Source organism: Elephas maximus, chromosome 3 (genome assembly GCF_024166365.1).
Source record: "Elephas maximus indicus isolate mEleMax1 chromosome 3, mEleMax1 primary haplotype, whole genome shotgun sequence".
Taxonomy (NCBI): Eukaryota; Metazoa; Chordata; class Mammalia; order Proboscidea; family Elephantidae; genus Elephas; species Elephas maximus.
The window spans coordinates 198,919,620-198,935,267 of record NC_064821.1 but is presented as its reverse complement, the minus strand read 5'-3'; the positions used below and the strand labels follow the sequence as shown (position 1 = coordinate 198,935,267).

General features: G+C 41.6%; 1 protein-coding gene across 7 annotated transcripts in view; it reads left to right on the top strand.

The window, feature by feature from the left end:
* Positions 1–15,648, top strand: part of DCAF8 (DDB1 and CUL4 associated factor 8) — a 50,490-nt gene that overhangs the window by 5,870 nt on the left and 28,972 nt on the right. For 6 of the 7 annotated variants that reach the window (XM_049880966.1, XM_049880961.1, XM_049880965.1 and 3 more), the window contains 2 exons: positions 10,624–10,698; positions 14,025–14,695. In XM_049880966.1, the coding sequence (XP_049736923.1) occupies positions 10,650–10,698; positions 14,025–14,695 (720 nt within the window). In that variant the 5' untranslated portion in view covers positions 10,624–10,649. Of the gene's footprint in view, positions 1–7,113; positions 9,804–10,623; positions 10,699–14,024; positions 14,696–15,648 lie in introns of those variants that run through there. The other variant, XM_049880968.1, reaches the window with a different exon arrangement.

Here is a 15,648-nt window from a genome sequence, read left to right as displayed (position 1 = left end):
CATTAAGTCTGGTCTTTTTATGAGAATTTGGGGTCTGTATCCCAGTGATCTCCTGCTCCCTCAGGGGTCCTCTGTTGTGCTCCCTGTCAGGACGGTCATCGGTTGTGGCCGGGCACCAACTAGTTCTTCTGGTCTCAGGATGATGTAGGTCTCTGGTTCATGTGGCCCTTTCTGTTTCTTGGGCTCTTAGTTGTCGTGTGACCTTGGTGTTCTTCATTCTCCTTTGCTCCAGGTGGGTTGAGACCAATTGATGCATCTTAGATGGCCGCTTGTTAGCATTTAAGACCCCAGACGCCACATTTCAAAGTGGGATGCAGAATGTTTTCATAATAGAATTATTTTGCCAATTGACTTAGAAGTTGGGGATAGTATTTTTGATGGAAAGGTAAAGCATTTTTGATGGAAAGGTAAAGCATTTCACGATGAAAAAACAATGGAAAATATTATTTTCCTTAGAATTATTTAAATTGCAGTAAATAGCCTTGAACCTTACTATAAAAAGTTCCTTAGCTCTGCTGCTGAAAGTCAGCACTGAAGGACTAGAGTACATTCCCAACATACTCTGAAATACTGTTATTAGATTTAAAGCCAATAAACTGTAAACACAGGGCATTTGATATTACCCATAGGGAGAGAGAAGGCACTAATCTGGGTAAGGAACAGGGCTCTTTGTTCCCAGATCGGCTCCTGGAGGACTTTGTTACCTTCCTCGTCATCGTCTGTGGCCATTGCTTTGTAGTCCTCCATCTTGGGTATCTCTCCCTTCAAGAGAGAAAAATGGAAAGAAAAGGAGGCTTACATTGTTGGCTCCTGGGTACTTCGCTTTATCCTAGTTCGTAGAACATGAGTGTACTCAAAAGAGCTTTCTGAATTCTTTAGAAGACCATTGAAAGTGGGTAAGTAGATTTCATAGACTTGAAGCTGTGCTTTACGTAGTATACAGTGTTTGGAGGATCATTGCTGAGTGGCAAAGAGGACCAGGCTTCTCTAGGAATTGTAGTCTAGAACCAGAGACAGGAAGCTAGAAAAATAATACAAATTACTGTGTGCCTACCATTTACAGATAGGTTCTTTGCATACATCGTCTTTAGTCTTCTAAACCACCTCCTGCAGCATAGTGGTATTGTCTTATTTTATAAAAGAAAAAATTGAAACTCAAAGTAGATCGTAGAAAGAGAATTCAAACCCAGGACTGTTTACCCCAAAGCCCTTTTCTTTGTGTTATACTATGTATGCTGACTTTAAAAACAACAGCTGTTCATGCTAAGCAGTAAAGCAAAATGAGCTGAAGGGCAGAATTAAATATTTCTTACAAAAGTGTATATAAATAAAAAAGGTTTATACAACTGACAAAATAATAGAAATTTAAAAACTTGAAATTGTTTAGACATGGGTCTTAATTGGTAGGCTAATGAGTTTTTTAAGGAAATACTTTTTATGGATTAAGGTAGCTGAATCCTAGTGTTTTTTAATCCTTAAGTAGGGAGAAAACTAGCATTGCCGTTCAATTCCGTAGCAAGTTCCATGGGAAAAGCTATTCTAACTCTCACCACCTTTTCTCAGCATACATCTTTTTGTACTTCTCTTTAGCACTTGAGGCTGTCCCCTCCTTCTTGAAACCTTTTTCTCTCTTGACTTTTAAGGCATTTAGTTCATTTTTCCTTCTATTGCCCTGACCATTCCTTTCTCCCCTGTCTCCCCCCTCTTTCTCATTCCTAAGGGCAGATATTCCCTAGATTCTTTCCTTGAACATTCTCTCTCTCAAGGCTTTCCTAGGTAACTTAATTTTTTTTTTTTTTTTTTGGTTAAGGTATAATTTACAAGATATTTCAGTTTGAAGCTTCTCTGTGTAGATAATTCACAGGTCTGTGTACCTGGCCCTTATTTATCAAGTTTCAGGCGTACATTGGTTCTCCATGTCAACTTGGATTTTACACACACTCATCCTCTTCCCGACAAGGCGGCTTCTTGGTTATGCCACTAGATTTTCTTTGGGCTTCCAGACTCAAATTTTTTTGACTCTTTGAGCTTCCATAGCTGCTGATGGAGCTGAATACTGTCAGTTCTACCTCTACAGTGTTTCTCACATTAAGTCCCTCATTTCACTTCCCTCCACCATCAGCCTAACACAGGCCCTCATTACTTCTTTATCTGCGTTACTATAATAGCTTTTGAACTTGCTTCTTTCCTTTTCTGTTCACTTCAGTCCATCTTGTTATCCTGGACAAAATAATCTTCCTAATGCTGGATATTTTTCTGCTCAGAAACTTTGTAACTCTCCATTGCCTACTAAATAAGCTAACTATGCCTTCTTTTGCCTTTCAAAGCCAGAATGCATACGCAGCCTGCACACATACATCAGCCTTCTGTTATACTTCTCGGCTGTGTTCTAACGTCTAGCCAGACGAGACCGCGCATGTATTTTCTTGAACATAACAGGTTTTTCAGCTTCCATGTCCTTTCTTGTTCTGGTCCAGCTAGAATGTCTTCCTTTCTCACCTGCACCCACTGAAATCCTAACCTCCCTACAAAGCTAATTTCTCCATGAAACATTTCTCATCTCCCTGAAACTAAATTTAATCTTTTCCTCCGTTGAACTGCAGCAGCATCCCATTCATCTTTTTTATGATACCGATACTTTTATCTCGTGCATAAGAGGTAGTGGTATTCTCATTTTTTCTGAATCGATTATTGGCTACAAAGGGATTATGACTGCCTGGTTTATATTTGTAGCTCCTGTATTGTCTTATACATTATTGCATTACTGGCATGTTGTATACAGATGGGCCACTGGGTGGTGCTAGAGGTTTATAATTTGGATAAAGATGGGCAGCAAAGAGCTGCTGTGCAGTTGGGTTGCTCCGTGGTGTGAAGTCTCCTCACAGTAGGAATAGAGATTAATTTCCCTGATCCTGGCTCAGAGTTTTCTTTCTTCTCCTCTCTCCAGCCTACCAGGGGAGACACTGCAGTATATTCAATTCCTAAAAGTACTTAATCAAAAGTGGCCCAGAATTAAGGGCCTGTCCTCTTACAAATGTGTTTTTTATAATATGGGTTTCAGCCTCTTTGGGGCCATCCTTTGAATTTCAGTGCCTGGGGTTCTCTGATTAATTCAACACTGTACTATTGAGTGTGGAAGGCAGTGTGGATTAGGAAAGCTGGTTTGGAGAAGTGTTTATAGTGAAGCAGAAAGATAATAAGGTAAGGAAAATGGAGTTAAAATGAGCCATTTCGGCTTGAAAATACAAACTGGGGTGGGGAAAGTAGGACTGGTTGATTCCAGATGAACTTTGGGTCCTGAAAAGCAAATTTGTATTTTGGGTGAAGATCAGCCCTGAACAGCTGGTCAGTTATGAGGGGTATGGGACATCTGTCCTCCCAAGAGGAACCAGAGACTGCATGGCTCTCAAATATCTGTCTTACTAATAACTGAAGTATTTCCTACCATCATCGCCTTTCAGTTTCAGAGGAAATTCCAAAACCTTGTTTCCTTTAAATATGGGCATTTATGTAGGAGAGCTGGGCACTGAGTAAGCTGCATGAAGCATGCCAGGCAAGACTGCTGAGCTGGGCTGAGGGACTGCTGGGTTTATGCAAGTCATGAGAACTAAGAGTGAGTTCGAGGTCTTAGTAAAGCGATCAAGAATAGTAATATTATCTAGATATCGATGTTTCCATCAGGCCAGAGATACAATAGAGGTTTCAGATCAGTTTTCATAGGCTCTAGACTTTTTAAGAGTTTAGATTGGTCTTGCCCTTAATGTTGTTATTAGGTGCCATCGATTCAGTTCCAACTCATGCCAACTGTGTGTACAGCAGAATGAAACACTGCCCAGTCCTGCAACCTCCACACAGTCATTGCTATGTTTGAGCACATTATTGGAGCCTCTGTGTCAGTCCATCTCATTGAAGGTTTTCCTCTTTTTCACTGACCCTCTGCTTTACCAAGTATGAGGTTCTTCTCTAGGGACTGTTCTGTCCGGATAACATGTTTAAAGTATGTGAGACAAAGTCTCACCATTCTTGCTTCTAAGGAGCATTCTGGCTATACTTCTTCCAAGACAGATTCGTTCATTCTTCTGACAGTCCATGTTGTATTCAATATTCTTCACCAACACCATAATTCAAAGGCATCAGTTAATACTTTGTTTGGTTTTCCTTATTCATTGTCTAGCTTTCACATGCGTATGAGGTGATCGAGAATACCATGGCTTGGGTCAGGCAGACCTGAGCCATCAAAGTGGACATATTTGCCTTTTAATGCTTTAAAGAGGTCTTTTGCAGCAGATTAGCCCAGTGCAATGTGTCATTTGATTTCTGGACTGCTGCTTCCATGGGCATTGCTTGTGGATCCAAGTAAAATGAAATTTTTGACAACTTCAGTATTTTCTCTGTTTATCATGATGTTGCTCATTGGTCCAGTTGTGCAGTTTTTTGTTTTCTTTATGTTGAGGTGTAATCCATATTGAAGGCTATAGTCTTTTATCTTCATCAGTAAGTGCTTCAAGTCCTCTTCACCTTCAGTAAGCAAGGTTGTGTCATCTGTGTATCGAAGGTGGTTAACGAGTCTTCCTCCAATCCTGATGCTTCATTCTTCTTCATATGGTCCGGCTTCTTGGATTATTTGCTCAGCATACAGATTGAATAAGTATGGTGAAAGAAAACAACCTTGATACACACCATTCCTGACTTTAAACCATGCAGTATCCTCGTGTTCTGTTTGGACAACTGCCTCTTGGTCTGTGTACAGGTTCTTCATGAACACAATTAAGTGTTCTAGAATTCCCATTTTTTGGCAAAGTTATGCATAATTTGTTGTGATTCACACAGTCGAATGCCTTTGCGTAGTCAGTAAAACACAGGTAAACATCTTTCTGGTATGCTTCGCTTTCAACCAGGATCCATCTGACATTGTCAGGGATATTCCTCATTTCGTGTCCTCTTCTGAATCTGGCTTGAATTCCCAACAGTTCCCTATTGATGTACTGCTGCAACCGTTTCTGAATTATCTTCAGCAAAATTTTACTTGTGTGTGATGTTTTTCAATAATCTCCGCAGTCAGTTGGATCACCTTTCTTTGGAATGGGCACAAATATGGATCTCTTCCAGTCAGTTGGCCAGGTAACAGTCTTCCAGATTTCATAGACAAGTGAGTGCTTGCAGCGCTGCATCCGTTTGTTGAAACATCTCAGTTGGTATTCTGATCAGTTCCAGGAGTCTTGTTTTTTGCCAGTGCCGTCAGTGCAGCTTGGACTTCTTCCTTCAGTGCCATTGGTTCTTGATCACGTGCCACCTTCTCAAATGGTTGGACATCAACCAGTTCTTTTTGGAACAGTGACCCTGTATTCCTTCCATCTTCTTTTGTTGCTTCCTGCATTGTTCAGTATTTTGCGCATAGAAGCCTGCAGTGTTGTAACTCGAGGCTTGAATTTTTTTTCCAGTTGTTTCAGCTTGAGAAATTCTGAGCATGTTTTCTTCTGTTTTGGTTTTCTAACTCCAGGTCTTTACACATTTCATTGTAATACTTTGTCTTCTAGAGCCATCCTTTGAAATCTTCAGTTCAGCTCTTTTACTTCTTCATCTCTTCCTTTTGCTTTAAGCTGCTCTGTGTTTAAAAGCAAGTTTCAGAGTCTGTTCCTACATGCATTTTGCCCTTAATGTGTTTGCTGATAAATTACACAGGCAGCTTTGGCTGCAGCAGAAACCCTTCCAGCACATTTGTTTTCAAGTGAGGCAAAGACCTGACGGTTTGTTCTCATTTGCTGTAACAAATTGACCACTTAACCGTTGCTGTCTAGTCGATTCCAACTCATAGCGACCACTTCAGCCAACTTCTATTAATAACCACAGCCTGGTGAATTAAGTATTTTTAATTGTTGGGCTTTGTCTGTCATATAACACTTGACATGATTTTATTTTTCCTACCCCGTTCTCTCTCTGGTCAGATTTATTTACCTAATTTGCATACAGTAAAATTCACCCTTTTTTAAAAAATGACTTGTTCTTTGAATTCTGACAAAACACAGTCATATAACACCATCGTGATTGAGTCATGGAACATTTCCGTCATTTCAAAAAGTTTTGTCTCTTTGTTATTAATCCCCTTCCTCCGCCACGATCTGTTCTCTGTTCTATAGTTTTACCTTTTCCAGAAGATACTATAGATGGAGTTCTATATCATGTAACTAAGTCTGGCTTCTTTCACTTAGCATGATGTATTTGAGGCCCATCCATGTTTTCCCATAGATCAGTAGTTTCCTTCTTTTTGTTGCTGAGTAGTACGTTGTGTGGGCATTTTACTTGGGGCAGTTATTCTAATCTCTGCTAATTTGTTTATCAGTGACCCAGCTGAGGGACGTTTGACTGTTTCCAGTTTTTGGACAAATCTGAGTAAAGCCACTAAAACATTCACTTACAGGTTTTTTTGTGGACATATTTTCATTTCGCTTAGGTAAATACCTAGGAGTGGGATTTCTGGGATGTATGTTAAGTGTACATCTAACTTTATAAGAAACCGCCAAACTTTTCCAAAGTGGCTGTAACATTTTACATTCCTACCAGCAGAATATGAGAGTTTCAGTTGTCTGACACCATTATTAGCAGTTGGTACAGTAAGCTTTCTTTTCTTGTTTTACGTTTTAACCATTCTGTTAGATGTGTCGTCATTTTTCGCTGTGGCTTTAATTTGTATTTCCCTAATAGGGAGCCCTGGTGGCACAGTGATTAAGAGCTTTGCTGCTAACCAAAAGGTCAGCAGTTTAAATCCACCGGCTGCGCCTCGGAAACCCTGTGAGGCAATTCTGCTGTGTCCTATAGGGTCGCTATGAATTGGAAGTGACTTGATGGCAGTGGGTTTGGTGGTTTTTTTTAATGACTAATAATGTTGAACATCTTTTCAAGTGCTTATTTGCCACCCACACATCTTTGGTGAAGTATCCAAAGCTTTTGCCAGTTATTTTTTTAATATTGAGTAGTGGTAGTTTTTTTTAATGTATTTTTGTTACCGTCCTTTATTATATGTTTTGCAATTATTTATTTGCAGTGTTTAGCTTGTCTTCATTTTCTCGTATATTGCATAACCTATGGATCTAGGTCTTTTTTTATTTTTTTGCATTTGGATAGTCACTTGTTCTAGAATGCATAGTTTCTTGTATAGATGTTTTATCAATATTGGAAAAAGAAATCAGCCCCACTGGTTTTAAGCAAGAGATGCTTGGTACCTCATCCACATAGAAAGTACTCCTAGACAGTTTATAAACTCCTTTTCTGCTTGGTTTTTAGTTATTCTTTGTCAGATACTTGGGTAAAAACTTAAGGCCTCATTCTCATTAATAATTCATATTGTTCTTATTAAGAAAAATGTAGGCCAACTGGAATTTCTTAGGTAGGAACTGAAATGATACCTGGGTCTTTTCTCCCCCCCACCCCAATAGTTTACTTTTCAACCTTCAGTTTAGCTGCGGTTATGGTTATTTTTAGAGTGCACACGGTAGAGCTAATCTAATTAAACTCACCCAGATACCTGGGGCAGTGAGCTCATCAGCTGTTCCAAGCTCAGCATGGTTGGCTCTGGACTGGATTTGACATGGAAGTTGATCTAGGTAAAAACAGTGGATATTGTTGGGAATGCAAGAGGTAGCTATAAGCTAAGATTGCATTCTTTGGTGATGGAAGAGAGCATAGATTGGCCGCTATACTTAAGACCTAGGACGCAATAATAGCATACTTGCCTGCTTTTATTGGGGCAGTTACTCTAATTTCTGCCCAAGAATTGATGTGGTTTTAAGTTTCTTCACTGAAATCTGTATTGCCTTGTAAGAATAACTGTTCATCTCTAATGTAGTTGTATGTTACTATTGCCACCATTTGTTGGTTTTCTAGAGAAGTGGTCCCCCAAAGTGGGAATGTATGCACCCCAGAGGATATACAAGGTGATCCATTGGTGTATAGAAAAAAAATACTGAAATTTCTGTTCTTTTTTCCAGAGAAATTAAGTTTAATATTGAACGTGCATTGACTGTGTGTGTACACACACATATCGGGGGTTTGTGCTCAAAGCTTTCACCGAGAGAGGTTCATAAAGTTTTGAGACCCCTATTCGATAGAACCCTTTTGCAGAAGTTTTAACATACGTGATTCTACTTAACGATACAATCTCTGAAATTATTGAGGCCATCTTACAAATAGAGAAAATGGAGTCAAGAGAGGATTAAGCATTTCATCCAAGGTTGCCAAGTATGCTAATGGTTTAGCCAATACTAGAACCCTGGACTTAGCCTAGGACTGATTTTGCTAACCTCTGTGCCTAAAATGTGGCCTGCTGAAGCCATGTGCCTAACAATTCAGTGATTAAATAGGGTTGACAGAAGCATTCACTAGATTTTTTGCTTCTCAATTTAGCAGTAAATTCCGTCAACTTTTTTCTGCAAAGAGATGATCCCTTATTAGAAGAACCTTAAACCGATCTTTCCAGAAGACTAGCTCTGCAGCCCCTGGTTATGGATTGAAGCTCATGGTTCCCCTTTTCCCACTTGTCAGAACTCGGTAGAGATTAGGCTTTTGGTTCCTCATGGTCATGGAGGGTAGGAAGGCAAATGTGTCCTTCTAGAGCCATAAGAGTCTAAAGTACAGGCAGTCTGGGCTCCTATAGAAGTTAGTGACATTCAGTCTTGAGAAGGGCTCTCTGGAGCTGCTTTTTCATTCTTCTTGAGAGTGAGTCATAGGTGGTATTGTGCTTTAAGTGAAAGTTTACAAATCAAGTCAGTCTCTCATACAGAGTTACACACCTTGCTGTGTGCTTCTAGCTGCTCTCCTCCTAATGAGACAGCACATTCCTCCTCTCCACCCTGTATTCCCCAGGTCTGTTCACCCAGCTCCTGTCCCCCTCTTCCTTCTCATCTCGCCTCCACAGGAGTCGCCCACATAGTCTGATGTGTCTGCTTGAGCCAAGAAGCTCACTCCTCACCAGTATCATTATCTTATAGTCCAGTCCGATACCTGTCTGGAGAGTTGGTTTCAGGAATGGTTCCAGTCTTGGGCTAACGAAGGGTCCGAGGACCATGACCTCAGCTTTTAATCCTAAAACACAGTGCAGTCAGTTTCCCCACTTCTTAAGAGTTTTGCAATTAATATAATTTGTATCCTAGATTGGGGAGAAGATATTGCTGGGATGCTAAAAAATGTATACAGAGACTATTGAGAGGGAAAAACAAATGCCTTGTGAGGAACACTGTACAAAAATATATGCACAGAAGAAAGAGTTGAAAAACAGCCTGTTCTGCAAACAGCTCTTCACTGCTTTTCTTTGTATGTCACTTCACAAATCTGTGGGTTTTTTGGCATTGTCTTTCATTATCTGCCTTCCAGGTGTCCTTCCCTCAAATTCAGCTTCAGCCCGCTCTGGCATTGTTTCTACTCCCCCGCCCTGGCCTACTATGAGCAATCTTTGGGCAGCTGTCTCTTGGCAGAGGACACTTTCTATGAAGCTATTTGGATTTCTGTAGAAGAGAGTGGGGGATAAAGACAAGGATGGGGCTGCTTCTGGGATAATTGTTATGAGAATGAAAGAGCTGTTGAGAGATTAGAGGTCAGTGTGCCTGGGTACAAGGACAGGGGTTATAATCATACCTTGTTGTTTACCAGTGCTTTTTTGTCCAAGGCACCGAAAGGACTTAACAAAATTCTGGTCTGAATAATATTCTTTGCTCTTCGAGATTTGCAGGCGGTGGGAGTGAAGCCCTGAAAATAACAGTGTTTTACAGTGGCATAAGAGGATAAAAGCAAGGTACCCAGCTGACTTCTAGGTAGGGCTTTTTCAAAAAGGCAAGTCTGGTGAAAGTTGGTTGAATTAGGAGAAATAATATTTGCCATATTATGAAATGGGGTGAGGTGGCTTAATGGAAATTTTGCCCTTTTCTTCCCTAGCTTTCCACTCCATAACTGTTTGTCCTAACAGAAAACAGAGAACCCGCACAAACTTTTAAGTTGTTTCTTAGCGGTAGAGCGCTCCTGAGCTTTAATTCCAGCTCACCCTCTCCTACTCCTTAATCAAGAGCTCTGCCTGTAATAAGTTTGAAGCTAGGCGTCTGGGGTGGAACATAAAGCCCAAGTTCTTACCCCAAGAGCTTGATTTCTTCTGCCTTTGTGGGTGCTCAGATCTGACCGCCTCTCCGTGTGGAGACAAGTGCTTTACAGGGTTTGCGGCTACACGTGACTAGTGTTTATAACAAGACTCTTGGAGCCTGGATGGCAGTGCCAAAGCTGGCCTTTTGATCGAGACTCTGCTTGCAGTACCTGTCACTTGATACATGCCTGCTGTTACGGGCTTTATTTCAGTCCTCTCTTCCACATCTGAAAAGGCACTGTCAGTTACTCAGTGTAAAAGGGAAAGAGTTGGTGGTTGACCTCTCAAAGATTGTGACTCTTTATGGAACTGAGACATAAGGAAAAAACAACTACCACCTGCGGTGCTTTTCAGCAGCTGAAAAGCCCTATTAAAGAACATAAAGTATTCATTTTTATAAAAATGACAAAGACTGTACATTGTTAAATCTCTTTGTCCCTCTTACTGTCTTTCCCAGGGCTGTTTCTAATTGTTTCATTTTCTTCCTCTTCCAAATCCAGGCTGGCTGCCACAAACATCATTCAAGATGTCCAGCAAAGGGAGCAGCACAGATGGCAACACAGACTTAGCTAATGGTAAGGGGTCAAAGTGAAAGCAAAGCTATTTTTGCTGTCAACTGAGGTTCTCCCTCCTCCTCAAAGATACGGTGTAGACTTGGATTTTAGTGGAGGGAAGGGAATCTTTCCTGAGTGAACCTTTCCTGTGTTGTTTTGCATATAGGAAATGACATAGGAAACATCTTGGACTATTTGGTACTTTTGCTCCTTCAACTTTTGTTAGATTATTTTCAGAAGACCAGCAACAGAGCCGTGCTTCTAAGAGGTCACGTGGCTTGGAATTCTGAAAGGCTGTAAGGTGAACAGAACAGGCAAAATAGGAGAAGTTGTGATAAAAGAAAAATAAGATTGAATTGGTGGTAGGAACAAGAGAGTGTTGAGAAGGTGAGGCTCCCCAATTATACTGAGAGGTCCCATTCCGTCTTGGATCAGAGTTTGATAGAGATAATAGAGTTGAAGTTAAAACCTAACCAACGCAACTGAAGCTAGCACTTTCTTTCCTCTTTTTTCCCCCCTGAGGGCCTGTGCTGCCAAGTGTTAAGTCATTAGGTCTAGGTCGTATTTGAAGGCAGAATATCAAGATTCTGATAGAGTAATAGCTGCTACCTGGGTTGTTCAACCAATGCTTGAAATCCGATCCAACTTCTAAACTAGAGAAGCCTCCTTCAAGTGGATATAGTTAGGCAGCACAGAGTCCAGCATTCCTCAACACTTTGCTGGCCAGGAGTACAGGCAGGATGCTAGTTGGTATGATTGGTAGAGCGGTGGTGTTGAGGAGTAGGGGAGTGATGTTTTAAACCTCCTGTTTTATTGCTCCTTTGTTCTTTTCTAACCCTTGCCAATTATTCACCTTCTATCAAGGAGAAGTTCAGATATTTCACTGGGCTTAGTTAAAAGGCACAGGGTTCTAGAGAGGTTTGAGGTATACTTTGGATTTGGAGCTTGGCCATTAGGTGAAGCTTAGCCATTTAGATAGGGATTGGCAAACTACAACCCACAGCCCAAGTCCAGTTCACTGCCTGTTTTTATAAATAGTTTTTTTGGAACAGAGCCGTGCCCATTTGTTCATGTAGTGTCTGTGGCTACTTTCATGAGTGGAGTTGAGTAGTTGTAACAGAGACCTATATGGTCTGTAAAACCTAAATTTTTTTCTGTCTGGCCCTTTACCGAAAAAAAAAAAAAAAAAATGCCAGCCCCTGAGCTAGATCTTGGTCGTTGGCTGTTGGAACGCTCTTTTCATTTTTTTTTTAAATTTTTATTGTGCTTTAAGTGAAAGTTTACAAATCAAGTCAGTCTCATACAAAAATTTATATACCCTTGCTATATACTCCTAGCTGCCCTCCTCCTAATGAGATGGCCAGCTCCTTCCCTCCACCCCGTATTCCCGTACCTGCTGGGACCCTCTTGCTGAGCTTGTGATGCATTCTGGCCCTGATGTTAACGTGGTAGGGTCTCCAGAGGCATCTGAGTTTGTGAATCATAATGCATAAGAAGCCTCGTTTAACAGTAATTACTAGGAGTTTTGATGTTTTATTTTTCCTTCTCCACAGACCTGTTAGGTGTGATATTTTTATTCTTTCCCACCACTCCCAATCTCAAGCCTGTCAGTTTTAAAAACATAGCTATTTAACTTGCTCAGAATACACTGGGCTGCTATGAGTCGGAATCGACTTGACGGCATTGGTTTTGGTGTTTTTTTTTTGTTGTTTAGAATACACTAAGCAGGGTCAGCAAATGTGATTCCTAGACTCAAAATTGCTGAACTCTGCCTTTTTCTTTCAGTTCCCACCTTAGTCATTTTCACACTGTGCTCTTAGTTGTGGTGATTTTTGAAAAGCAGTGTTTGTTTACGTGTCTCCCAGCCTTCTGTCACTACTTGAATTAATCTGTTTTCTCTATTGGGTTTTGCATAAGAATTCATTGAAAAAGGGTTCCCACTGCTTCAAAGATTTTCAGAAATCGCTAATCCAGGTGACTGGGCAAGGTACTCAAACTCTGAATCCGAAGACATCAGTGTGGTCTTAGAGTTGTATTGCTTACACCGGAGTCACACACAGCTGCTCTGCCTTTCCTAACAGCCTGTGTTTTTTGAATAGGATGGAATTTATAGTCATCTGAGGAAAGGAAGATGGCATGAGTGGTGTTTAAAACTCATTTTCCCCTTCCTTTCCTCACAGTGGAAACCCTGGTGGCATAGTAGTTAAGTGCTACGGCTGCTAACCAAGAGGTCAGCAGTTCAAATCCGCCAGGCACTCATTGGAAACTCTCTGGGGCAGTTCTGCTCTGTCCTGTAGAGTCGCTATGAGTCGGAATCGACTCGACGGCAGCAGGTTTGGTTTTTGGTTTGGTTTTTCCTCACAGTTAGACCTTAGATTAAGTTAGAAGTTGCCACTTTAGCTCTAGAACATTCCCCCAGTGGTGACTGGAATATGATTTGGCTGTTGTTAAAGAGGAGAGTATAAGTATCTAATTGTAGGGATTAGATCACTTGAAGTGACCTGGTTATTTTATAACTGTCAACATGGCAGTCCTATACAATGAACTTTCTCAGGCACCCACTGTAGTAGCCCTGTTTTTTATCAGCTTTATACATGATTCCTGATAAATCTTGTCTCAAAGAATTTCTGTGACTACAAACAGTATTAAAATCATTAAAGGAAAAAAGTTAGAATACATTACAAGTAAAAGGTGACTGAGAACGCATATATGATGACAATTCACACTTCTTCCCACTTCTTTCTCGATTCCTAGTGGATTTGATCTCAGTGATGAGTGTCGTAAATGGATGTTAGTGTGAAGGAACTTAGAATATAGGAGGAGGGAGGTAGTGATGCTTTCTTGAAGTGGAAAATGGTCCCAACTCCCCATCCGTAGTTCAGGGAGATTTTACTTAGTTTTCCATCTTTCCCTAAGAAAATGGCTAAACCAGCTCTTGATAGGAACGGTTGTTCTTTTTCCTTATATTCAGTTTAGTTATGTGCTGTAACTAATGGATTCCCATCCAACAGAATAGAGCCTAAGGTAGTTGTATCAGGCACATTTAAGTACAATCTGCCAATGTTTCCTTCCTGAGAACTTACTGTAAGCTTAGATTGTCCTGCAGTTCTTGACTTGTTTTGAAATACCTTTATTTTTGTGTGGCTTTAATCTTAATCTTTTTAAATTTCTTGTCCCTTACAAGTTTCCTTCTCAGAAGGTACTCTCTATATTTGTAATGAAAACACTTTGACCAAAGTAGGTTTCTGGGTCCTTTGATGTGATGATTTATTAGACTTAGGATGAAAAATCCTTCTGATTGCTATTTATGTTTCCTCCTCACCTGCCCATTCCTCATTGACATCCAGGAAGCCTGTCCAGCAGTCCAGAGGAGATGTCTGGAGCTGAGGAGGGGCGAGAGACATCCTCAGGCATTGAAGTGGAGGCCTCAGACCTGAGCTTGAGCTTGACTGGCGATGATGGCGGCCCCACTCGCACTAGCACAGAAAGTCGAGGCACAGACACAGAGAGCTCAGGTGAAGACAAGGACTCTGACAGCATGGAAGACACTGGCCATTACTCCATCAATGATGAAAACCGAGTCCATGACCGCTCAGAGGAGGAAGAGGAAGAAGAGGAGGAGGAAGAAGAGCAGCCTCGACGTCGTATACAGCGCAAGCGGGCCAACCGTGAACAGGACTCATCAGATGATGAGCGGGCCCTGGAGGACTGGGTGTCCTCAGAGACATCAGCTCTGCCCCGACCTCGCTGGCAAGCCCTTCCTGCTCTTCGGGAGCGGGAGCTGGGTTCAAGTGCCCGCTTTGTTTATGAGGCCTGTGGGGCAAGAGTCTTTGTGCAGCGTTTCCGCCTGCAGCACGGGCTTGAAGGCCATACCGGTTGTGTCAATACTTTGCACTTTAACCAGCGTGGCACCTGGCTGGCCAGTGGCAGTGATGATCTGAAGGTGGTGGTGTGGGACTGGGTGCGGCGGCAGCCCGTACTGGACTTTGAGAGTGGCCACAAAAGTAATGTCTTCCAGGTGAGGCAAGGGAGCAGAATAGCACTTGAGAAATCAGCCCAGGTTAGATAGGTCTGAGCTGCTGCCTGGAGTTGGAGCTGATAGTGAGTTGAGGTAGGAATTGGACGTCAGGACTCCTGGCCCTACCTTGGCTCCCATAATGATTTAGAGGAATAAATACCCTGAAAGTTCCACAATAGCATTTTGTCTCCTTAAACATAAGGACTGTTAGAAGCCTCATTATAGGTAGGGTGCTTGAAACTCATTTAAAAACCAAACCCATTGCTGTCAAGTCAAATCGATTCTGACTCTGACTCATAGCGACCCTATAGGACAGAGTACAACTGCCTCATAGAGTTTTCAAGGAGTGCCTAGTGGATTCGAACTGCCCACCTTTTGGTTAGTAGCTGTAGCTCTTAAAACACTATGCCACCAGGGTTTCCCGAAACTTATTAAAAAAAAAAAACTCACTGCTGTCAAATCAGTTCCGATTCATAGCAACCCTATAGGTCAGAGTAGAACTGCCACATAGAGTTTCCAAGGAGCGCTTGGTAGATTTGAACTGCTTACATTTTGGTTAGCAGCTGTAGCACTTAACCGCTACTCATTAAAAAAACCAAACCCAGTGCCATCAAGTCGATTCCGACTCATAGTGACCCTGTAGCGCAGGGTAGAACTGCCCTGTAGGGTTTCCAAGGAGTGCCTGGCGGATTTGAACTGCCAACCCTTTGGTTAGTAGCTGGAGCACTTAACCACTACGCCACCAGTGCTTCCTGCTACTCATTACCCACCCCCCCCCAAAAAAAAACCACCAAACTCACTGCTGTCGAGTCGATTCCGACTCATGGTGACCCTGTAGGAGAGTATTAAATGTGCTTTCTTAGGAGACAGTATGTTATAACAGCGTAGCCTCTTGAGTCAGACTGCCTGGGTTCAAATCTTGGCTCTTCCTCTCACTAGTTGTGTTCTTGGCC